Source organism: Quercus suber, unplaced genomic scaffold (genome assembly GCF_002906115.3).
Source record: "Quercus suber isolate HL8 unplaced genomic scaffold, Cork oak 2.0 scaffold_208, whole genome shotgun sequence".
Classification (NCBI taxonomy): domain Eukaryota; kingdom Viridiplantae; phylum Streptophyta; class Magnoliopsida; order Fagales; family Fagaceae; genus Quercus; species Quercus suber.
The window spans coordinates 693221-704598 of NW_027069666.1; the positions used below are offsets into that span (position 1 = coordinate 693221).

At 33.1% G+C, this 11378-nt stretch overlaps 1 protein-coding gene across 1 annotated transcript; it reads right to left on the bottom strand.

Annotated features, from left to right (window-relative positions):
* Window positions 1–1478: 1478 nt before the first annotated feature.
* Window positions 1479–2342, bottom strand: LOC111996447 (early nodulin-like protein 15). Its single transcript, XM_024028464.2, has 2 exons — window positions 2095–2342; window positions 1479–1987 (listed from the first exon to the last, which is right to left on the bottom strand). Exons 1-2 carry the CDS (start codon window positions 2273–2275, stop codon window positions 1626–1628), a joined length of 543 nt encoding a protein of 180 aa, XP_023884232.1. The 5' UTR covers window positions 2276–2342; the 3' UTR covers window positions 1479–1625.
* Window positions 2343–11378: the final 9036 nt, after the last annotated feature.

An 11378-nucleotide genomic window follows, 5' to 3' on the forward strand; every position in this document is an offset into this window, starting at 1 on the left:
GCAGCGATGGTGGTAATGGCAGAGGGGAGGAGATAGGTGATGGTGGCCAAAGGGGTGTGGCCTTGGTAGGGAAAATGGTTTACACTTTTTGAAAGTGTAAACCATTTTCTGTTGTTTTGGTGTGATTTTTTTTTTTTGATAAGTAAACCTAAGGGTGGTGTGATTTTCTGTTGATGATATATATATATATATATTTATGACTAGCGGGTTTTATCAAATATCTGAAAACATGGAAATTACTTTTTGGAAAATTTAGGTCATATTTGGTTTATTACTTACTCATATCTCAATTCTAATAATTCAAAACTCTAACTGATATCTCATATCCTCATTTCATATTTTTCTCTAAACTCACTCCCATTGTGTTTGGCTCAAAACTTGGCTTTCATTCCCAATATATTTAACTCAAAATGGTGGAGTCCACCAGTTTGATTGGTTTAGAACGGCTATAGTTCTCTTGCCTTAAGAACCCGCATGAACGTCTCTCTCTCTCACACTCCTCTTCCATTTCTCTTTCTCACACTCTTTAGAAGAAAGAAGAAATGAGGGAAGAAGCTCAAACCCCACAGACCTCAAATAGCAAACAAACCCAAAGAAACCGAAGGAGGAAGCCATTGAAACCCACAAAAGCTCATTGAATCTTTTGCCCCAAACCCAAAGATCTGCGGCCTTTCTCTCTCCCTAGACCGGCAGCCCTTTCTCTCTCCCCTATAGTGTGGATTTCCTCAAGTGGGTACTCTCTCGTCCTTCCCTCTCTCACGCTCTCTTCTATTTAAGGGGTTGGTTGGTTTCTTACTTCTGGGTCTTATGTGTGTTGGGGGAAGAAATTTGTGGATTTATGATTGGATGAACATGGTCGTGGGTTTGATCAATACACGTGTTTATGGGTTTGCTCTGATTTGTAATATTTGGGTGAATTCAATAAACAAAAAAGAGAACACCATGAAACATGACTATTTTATATGCAAATATTTAAACACTTAAAGGTTCATAACTTGGTCAAGACATCTGCATGTCCATACTCTTTTTGAATGTCACTTAGTGTAAGGATATAAATAATAGTGCTAATATGCATCTCATTGCAAAGAAACTGGAGTTGAAATAGTACAGTGAATAGTAAAATAAATTGGCCTTTTAAGCTGAGCCAAACACACTATATATATTGGAAATCGGCTTGTGGATCAGTTGGCTTAATGAAATGATTCTAATGCTCCAAATTGTTCTTTCATCCATGTTTATAGAAATAAATGAAATTTTTTATTTTTGTTTGCACCGCATTACTTTCCTGATCGAGTAAGGAATTTGATCCTAATGTGCTTTACTATCCTGATGGAGCAAGGAATTGATTCTAATGTGTTGTTTCCTAGTTGTCATGTATATGTTCGCGTTATGAGTTGACAAAATGTAGAGAATGAATATAATTCATATCTAATGTATGTGTTGTTGATTTGTAGTTCGATCATAGTATATCATGTATGTAAAGAACAAATATCATTTATATCTAAATTTACTGTTTTCTCAAAAGAATGTCATATAAATAGATATGAGAGCACAAATATGTCCCGTAAGTCAATTATTACAAATAAATCAAACCAATCCCACCAATCACTGAAACTAATAGAAATCTACATCAACATCTCCAACAACACCAACCTCATCAAAACTCCAAAAATCGCCATAAAACCGCCCTTCAAACTTGTGCCATCGCTGGTTGGGGCCACGGCCGGGCCTTCGAATTCCACCGGAGAAGGTGCTGGAGAAACATTGAAGAATTTACGCCTCCCAGACAACACCACAGTGACCAATTTCAGGCCCTTCTCACAGTTGCCTTGTGTTCCACTGATAAAATAGAATGGCCCTGACTTGTCAAGCTTGACCTTGGTGTTCCCATCCTTGTATACCGCTATAGGACTTGAAGTATTGCAGCTATCATAGTCCTTTTTGCTCACTTGGAGTAGAGAGTCCTTGCTAGGATCATAGTTCCAAACTGTAAAGCAAAACAAAACCCAGATGAGTATGCAAATTCTTGGAACAAATGAACAAAACCCAGATGAGGGAATGTGAGAAAACGTAAATAAAGTATAGGGATTGTACCTAGTGAATCTCCAACTTGGAAACGTGAGGCTTCAGCCCATTTGTTGAGGGATTCAGTTTCTGAGGATGGGATTTTCCATGCATTGGTCTTGCCACCTACCAAGAATTCTCTAGCCTCTGTGAGGGAGATGAAGAAAGATACAAGTAGCATTGAAGATAGTAGAGCTCTGAGTAAAGCCATGGTGGACACTCGTATAATGTTTTGAGGGGGAGAGAGAGAGAGAGAGAGATATAGGATTGAAGGAGGCCTTTGTGGTCTGTATATAGTGGCACTAGAATGAAAACTAGCCGTTATGGCAAGTTCTGAAAGTACGTGCATATAGCGGTTTGGGAGCTGGAATTATTGCCGCACCTTTTTTTGGTCTACCTACCATTTTACCGTTTGAGTTCTCATGGGTTTCGGCACAACAATTTTCACATGAAAGGTTCTTGTTGATTTTCGTAGATATTCACTGTTGACATCACTTAATTAGCAACTTACCACCTAATTTAAAATATTTTATAGTTTTGAGCAATACTGCAATGCATTATTTGATGCCCAAAATTGATAGTTCCAAGTATCAAACTAGTTAGATCACCCCCATTTCCTCTTCCATGTTTGTGTGTGCTTGTTATTGTTATTGTTATTTATTTATTTATTTAAGTTGGTTCTAAATCACATATTTAAAAATATATCAGATGTGATATTTTTGAGTTACCATTATAAGAGAGAGAAATAAAAAGTTCGTAACATTTGGATTAAAATAAAATTAGAGTTTTGTTCAAATTAACATATATTGAGGGCGTTTGGTTTTCGCGTTCGGCGTCTGTGTCTTTAATGTGTTCGCGTTTTGCCTCTTTTTTTTTTTTTTTTAGGCCGCTTATGTTGACTTTAGCGGCAAAATTTACTGTTGTGAACAGTGCATGCACTGTTTATGCACTGTACATGCACTGTTCACACAATAAAAAATATTAAAAATGGGTCCCACCATACTATTCACATATTTAAAAATTATTTTGCTACAGTGTTTTCAGTTTTCAGTTTCAGCAACAATAAGCTCAATCCAAACGGACTCATTGTATTTGAGAAATGATATTTTCACGATATTTTTACAACAAATCATAAGTGGCAGGTTATTATTGGTTGTTATTGTTGAGATAAAAAAGTAATTTTAGTGTTAGGTTCAAATTTGAACCAGTAACAACTAACCACCTATGATTTGTTGTGAAAATATTGTGGACGTAGCAACTTTCATTATATTTTGTGGACAAACTTTCATTTAAAACTTACCCCCTAATTTATGATATGGGCTTAGCATCATTTAACCTTAGCTTTTCAATTATTATATTTTAACCCTAAAATTTGGATTAAAAATGAAAATTTCAAGTGGATCAGTGTGGAATACTAATAATTTTTTTTTTTGTTTTTTTATCAAACATTAAAGGTTAAATATAATAATTGTGATGTTGAAATCCTGTGAAGTTAAATTATAATTTTACGTTTACATAATATAGTATGAGAACTAGTCAATTTTATTTTTTATTTTTTTAAGCAAAAGAACTAGTTTTTATTTTTTTATTATTTTTTAGGGGGAAAAGAGAACTAGTTAATTAAGTATTATTGCGATAAAGACATGGAAAAGCAGGTGGGTTGGGTCAGGTCAATCGGGTTGCGAGTAAAAGACAAGTCATTTAAGCGGATTAAAAACGAGTTTGGGTCAATTGAGTTGTGGGTCGGGTTGGGTTGACCCATATTTTTCACATGATTTTTTTTTAAAATTTTTTATTTTATAAAGAAAACATATATTTGCCATTTGGAAAGTTATATAACAAATTACTTGATGTAAAAGCATTACTTTGAATTCACCACTTATATCAAGAATAAACTCAGTTAAACTTATTAATACTTATTCAATAATTTTAAAATTATACAAATCTTAACATTGCTATTTAAAAAAATAACACAAAGATAAGTAAACATGCATAAGTTTTATTTTTACAAATATTAACATCCCAAAATATAAAACAAAATTACAAATGACTATTGGATAACTCATTTGACAAGAATAAAAACATATAAGAAATTTACAATATTGAAAATTAATTTTATATCTATTATCAATTGTGGTTGACATTCTATTTCAATTGAGATATACATTAAGTTTGATTGTTTATTTATTTATATATAGTCTCATTTATGAATATCATATCATTATTGTTAAGCAACACACACTCTAGGAAATATCATAATTTATTTTGGACATAAATTGTTAAAAAATAGGTCTAATCATTCATAATTTATGCTAATTTGATACTTTGGTTTCACTATTTTCACACTTGTGAATATTTCTCACATATGTCTACAATTTTAAATCTATGTTTTTAACTCTACTATAACCAGATTATCTTTGCATGTACTTTGCTATTTGATATCTAAAAATCTTTACTCATTAAAGAATGCTCAACTATTCATCTTTCAATTAATTTGCATGCAGTTATGTAAATGTCTAAATTGTTTTCTTAAAGCTCACAACAAACAATTAAACCAAAATTGTTTTAATTAAATTTTTTTTTTACCAAAAAAAAAAAAGTTTTAAAAATGGTTCGAGTTTGGGTCTGGTCGCAGGTCAGGTTGGGTTGACCTAAAAAAATACAGATCGGGTCACGGGTCAACTTATTTTTGCTTCGGGTCAAAAAAATTGAGTTAGGATTAGGTATTTTTCGGGTTGGGTCAGAAAATTCTGACCCTTTTTGCCATAGATTACCATTCAGTTTAATAGCTAAGTCACATGTTACATTAGTGAGAATTACGTGGAACCTAAATGTGATATATTAATGTAAATGTATAGTTCTCTAATTTTTTAGATTTAATTTATAAATTAATTTTTTATTTTTTACAATACAAGTTATCCTCAAATCAAACCTATGAGCTGCGTGCCTGTGAGTGGGCTCGATTCTAATATTCTTTGGACCAAAAGGCAAAGTACGTACTATATATTTAGCTTTTAAAATTAATGCTGTTGTGTAATTGAGGCTATTGAGCCTTTTATTGGATTATTAATTTTTTTTTGGAGGGACAGCCTTTTATTGGATATGAAATATCACTTTTACCATACTTGTGATTTTATTGTATGACCATGTGTATTTTTGTGAGTTATAGCTCTTATTAATATGCTAAAACACCATAGTTATTCTTTTGTCATTGCAAATAGGTTATATAAATTAAAAAATATATATAATAAAAAATTCATCCATGTATATGCCATATTGAGTTATGGAGGCACATATTATTATTATTATTATTATTTATTTATTTATTCATTTTTGCTAAAACACATGGAGGTACATAGATCTGCCTATTAACCAGCCAAGTTGTATTATGATGTGGAATTATTTAGATGGATGCAAAAACTAAAATTAAAAAAGAAGAAGAAGAAGAAGAAGAAGAAGAAGAGCAGAAAAGAACCATTTCACTCAAGGGTTAATTATTTAGTACCCCTACAAATAATGTAGCGTCGGTATTAAATAGAGTTGCTTGTTAGTTCATTTGTGTATAGAGAAGCTTGTTAGTTCTTTTGTGTGACTCCCTGTGCTTGAATCAGTGGCTTCCTTGAGAATTATATTCCCAGTTTTTATCCTCTTTTTTTTGCTATTCACGTCCGCCGAAGCCAGAGAGTTCTTGGTTGGAGGCAACGGTTTATGGGCAGATCCATCGCCTTCAGTGTCTCTCAATCAGTGGGCGGAGACGCAGTGATTCAAAATTGGCGACACTCTTAGTAATTAATCCTCTATCTCAATTCTTAGTAACTTCAAAATAATGCTAAGGACAATATATATATATATATATATAATTTTTTTTTCCCATAGAACCTATCATCTGATCATAGTGTGGAATAGATTCTATCAAGTCTTCTACAACTTCATNATATATTACTTTGGCACCCAAACAAATTGTATAAACTATACTCTGAGGAGGAGAATACTAGTGTTGCTTTACTTTGATAACCAGGCAGCACTGCATATATCAGCTAATCCAGTGTTCCATGAAAGATCAAAACACATTGAAGCTGATTGTCACATAGTGAGGAATAAAATTTTGGATGGAACAATTAAGACCTTTTATGTTTCATCAAGAACTCAATTGGCAAACATTTTCACTAAGGCACTTGGTGTTGAGAACTTTCTGAGATTACTAGCTAAGTTAGGGGTTATTAATATTTTTAGTCATCACATTCAGTTTCCAGATTCTACAAAGGAAGCTGAGGAGAGCAAGGAAGCACAAACAAGAGCTTTGTTCTTGAGGGGGAGTGTTAAAAGTACATGCCCACCTCAGCAACAACTGAGTGCTAAGCGCATGGCATGCACTAGTCATCAGGACAGGCTGCCATCAGGTGCAGCACAATGTGCACCTCATCATCAGGGCAGGGTATAATCAGGTGCAATAGAGAATGCACCTAAGCATCAAGGACAGCTGCAATCCAGTGTAGCACAGCTTATGTTGCATCATCAGGAAAAGACTCAAAGGGAAGTTACAACAAGATGGAGTCATGAAGTTGTAGAAGACTTGATAGAATCTATTCCACACTATGATCAGATGATAGGTTCTATGATTTGATTAATGTACATGTGTAAGTTTAGGTAGATTCTTGATTGTAACAAACTTCCCTGGAAATAGGGAATCAGTTATTTTTCTGTTTTAGCATTAGCTTGTATATAAAAGGTAGGATTAGTAGTAAATGTACATTCATTCATTCATAATCAATAAAAGCTCAGTTTCTATTTAGAGAGAGAGTCCTGATTTTTTACACTACTTTAACACTAATGCATGCATCCTCGTTTTCTTGCCTATAGTCTTTGAGTATGACCCCAAAGTTGACTCAATACTAAGAGTGACAAAAGAAGACTACGAGAATTGTAACAAAGCGAAGCCAATTGAAAAATACAAGGAGGGCATGACCAAGATTGAGTTGAACCATTCAAGATCATTCTATTTCATAGGTGGTTCTGAGGGGAAATATAATGAAAGAGGTCAAAATAGCTAATAGTGGTTGTCTTATCTAATAGAGAACATAACCTTCACACTTACGATAACAAATAGTTCTCCGGAACTGGCACCAGCAAATTCACCAAATCCTGGTTATGCTTATGGATCAAGGGCTGGATTTATGACTGTAGTTATAGGAATTGGGACTTTGGTGGTGATGGTGTTAATTTGAGAGAGAGTGATAAATGAACATTTTGTTCTTCTTTTTTATGTTACTTCTTTTATATCACTTTGTTTTGGGAAAGATAGAAAAGAGAGATGTGAACTTTGGAAAATAAAGGTTGCATGTTATGGATTTGACTTGTTGTATTTAATGTTAAATTATATTATATATAATCAACTACTTTTCTGATCTTATTTGTTTTTTTTGGAGTAATATTCTTCTAGTTTTACATTTTGAAAAATTGTTCGAACTTTTAGAAATAAAGTACTCGATTATGATCAATGCTAACAGTGGCGGCTTCAGAAATTTTGTCCAGGGTGTTTTTTAAGAAGCATAAATTACAAAATCTTATTTCCTTTTAGCCTTTAGGTAATTAGGTTTGATTCCATGTTATTAATTTCGTTCCGTTCTGGCTGGAACGGTTGGAAAATACTGTGCTGGTAAACAAATTGAAACAGTAACCCACCCTATTCCACTTTAAAAAAATTTCGGGTCATTCCGGTCTATTTCAGAAGGTTTCGGTAAATACTGGCCGAAATTCAAGATTTGGCCGGTATGAAGTTTGTGCTTAAAAAAAAAAAAATTGTTCTTAAAACCAAAAAAAATTGCATTCTGTACACCGAAAAACCTTAAAAGGAAAAAAAATGAAAAGAAAAGAAATGAACAAAGATACCTGTATAGCTAAAAAAAAATTCGTATTGAGAAATTTGAAACTCAAAACTTGAGAAGAGATACTACTGCACTGGTACTAGTAGAAGACATAGAAGTTACGAATAAGGAGGAAGGCAAAATGTAGATGTAAAACTGTAGATGAAGATGTAATAAAATTTAAAACGTAGATGTAAAAGTGTCTGGGAACCGCTTATTTTGCTAAAACTGAAATTTTTTTGTTGAAAATACTAGAGATAAAAGTAAAAATTAGTTGATATAGTACAGTGGGGTCTATGAATAAGCTGGCTAAAAATAATTTATCCAAACACACACGAAGCATGCGTTTGGATTGAAATAAAAAATTAAAATTATTTTACTATTCAACTTATTTTTGCTACTATTTATGGGCCCCATTGCATTTTTTTGATACTATTCATGGGCCTTATGGTACTATTTTAACTAACTTTTACCTTTATTTACAGTATTTTCAGCCATAAGTTTTCAGTTTCAGTAAAATAAGTGATTTCTAAACAGACCCGAAGTGTAGAATTTGAGGAGACATAAGACGCGTGTGGTTAAGAATAAACAGGAGAAAAAAAATTAAAAATGAGAAGTAATATATGTTTAGTAAGGAAAAATAATAATAAAAAATAATAAAAGGTTGGAAATTGTGTTATATTTTGCAATGTGCTTAGTCAAGGACTCAAGCCACTGCCAGCCTTTAGTAGTTTTATTATAATTTTTTTTTTCCTTCAGATTTTAGTTTTTTTTTTTTTTTTTTGAGTTTTTCATTTTTGCTTGAAAAATTATGATAAACTACTAACTACCAAAACAAATTACCAGAAAGCTTAAAGGCAGCGTTGGGATGGCTCACGGCAACATCATTGAGACGGCTAGAGGTGCTGGGTTTTTGATAGAGGATTGAGGAGGCATCAACTGAGGAGCTAGCACTGAATGTTTCTAAATATTTTAGGTTTTTTTTTTTTTTTTTTTTTTTTTTTTTTAAAACATTAAACTTAAGAAAGCTCACCATTGAGAGGGCTGAGAGTGGCTGGGTTTTTGACAGAGCACTGTGGAGGCGCGGGACAGAGGTGCTGGTCTGCTGGAGCTTAGTGTTTCTAAAATATTTAGGTTTTGAAAATGTTTAACTTAATACTAAAGGTTTTTTTTGAGATTTAATGTTAAGATAGGAGTAAATTTGGTTCAATTTATTATTGGGTTTTGATGGGCTTGTGGGTTTAGGACCTTTAGGTGGACCGTGGATTATCATATAGGACTTACCCAAATGACACAAATGAAGCCCACTTAAAAAAAATTAAAAAAAAAAAAAAAGAAGAAGAAAAAGAAGCCAAATGGTAGGATCGGTAGGATCGGTAGAATCCCATAGGATCCTACGATCCTATACGATCCTACACGATCCTACCTACGATCTTAACATTTTTGCGATCCTGCTACGATTTTAATCTTTTGGTGAGGTGGGATCGTAAAATCGTGCGATTTTACGATCCGGATCGCGATTTTGACAACCTTGCTCCTAGGGATGGTGTGTTTGTAAAACCACCGAAGGATGGACTGGAGGCGATAGACTTGTTTATGTGCAAAGTTAAACATAGTGCAAAACTTTGATCTCTCTTCCTCTATGCTTCTAGGGAGCATGGAAAATAGCANCTATTTATCTTCAAATACTTCTACAACAGTAAAAAAAATAAATAAATAAATAAATAAAAATACACATGCAGCAATTTTAACATCAACTTATTATTATTTGTTTATTTATTTTTGTGTATGCCTCAAGATATTAGCATTCAGTAGCGCTGCCACCTTGTGGCTAGGGTGTCCCAAGACCACCCTGACCTGGAAAATAAAGTTTTTTATATAAATAATTTAAATTTATATTTATTTACCTTTAAAAAAAAATTTAAGACCACTCTGAATATTTTTTATGCCAATAAAATTATATTTTGATCCATAATTGGGCAACTTAATAATATATTGGGTATTTGTACTTTGATAGCTTGATTCCAGATTGTTGTGTTGTGTATATGATTTTGACAAAGCTTAACTTATTTTGGATTTGGAACTTAGAATTTGGAAAATATTTTCCATATGTGTAGATAATATTTTGGTACTTAGTTGCTAATTAAACATGTACTAAACTTTTTAGATACATTATGTCAAAAGTTAAATATATTTTGTTTCGATAGAATGACATAAGAACAATGTAGTGTGTGCAAATTACATTTTATTATGCAAATTTTTTTTTTAATTGATGGATTCATATTTTAAGTGATTATAGAACATACAAAGTCACTATCAATAGGTTTTTTTGCTTAAAATATAAAAATAGGTAGGATCTTACGATCCACGATCCGATCCTACGATCCACGATCCTACCTATCTCTCACGATCCTACGTAGGATCCCGATTTTGACAACCTTGCCTAGGAGCCCCTAGGAACAAACAGCATGATATTTGGATGTGTATGAACTATGAATAGTTATAGTGTTATAGTTTGTATATGGGGGATTAGTGGGATTAGGCATTTGCACCTGGTGCAATTAATCCCTCTACACTCAATTTTTATTTTTTATTTTTTTTTACCACTTTAACTTTTTAACTTTCATATTTTAACTTTTTCTCACTTTATTTATTCAATGATTGAGATTGAAAGTTGCTTTTTATTTTTCAACTCACAATCTGAGTCATTAAGAGCTATTGTATCATGTGCAATACCTAGATCTCAATCCTAATTAGTGAGTAGGGATTTTTTGCATTGCACATTCTGACTTTTTTGTGTATTTTTTTTTAATAACAATAACAAGGGGGTGTATTAAGTGTTACTTTCAACATTGATAAGTGCACTAATCTCTCTTGTTCACTTTCAACATTGTAGCAGTATTGTGATTAAACATTGTTGAAAAAGAAGTCTGTACAAGTACTGACTACTTCATTGATGGGCATTTGCTCCATTGGTTTTGAAAGTACTTTGACTGCGTAAGTGGAGTGTAGCATTACTGATTTATATATTTAAGGGAAAAGAACAAGAGAGAAGAAAAAAAGGGGGGAGGGGGGGAGAGTTTCGGCTCATGAACCAAATATAATTGATGAATTCAATAAGAAAGAAATCACCAGAAGACTAGTGTCGTGATTTCATTTTATTCAAAGCTCATAAGCATGATTTATTACAATTATCATCATTGTATATATTTATTCTGATTCCCGGCTTTGGTTGATGCGAACAGTTCTAACTGAACGCTACAGGACTAAGTTCTTCCTGGTGTTTCGGGGATGCTGGAGCAACTAGTCAAGCATGTATTGCCTTTTTGGACACATGAAAGCAGGCATTGTATTATATCCGGGAAGACCGGCCCCTTTGAAAAACAGCCTGTGAGGCACCCGAACACATCTTGAACACATAAATTACTGCATAGCGCCAGCGAATTCGGG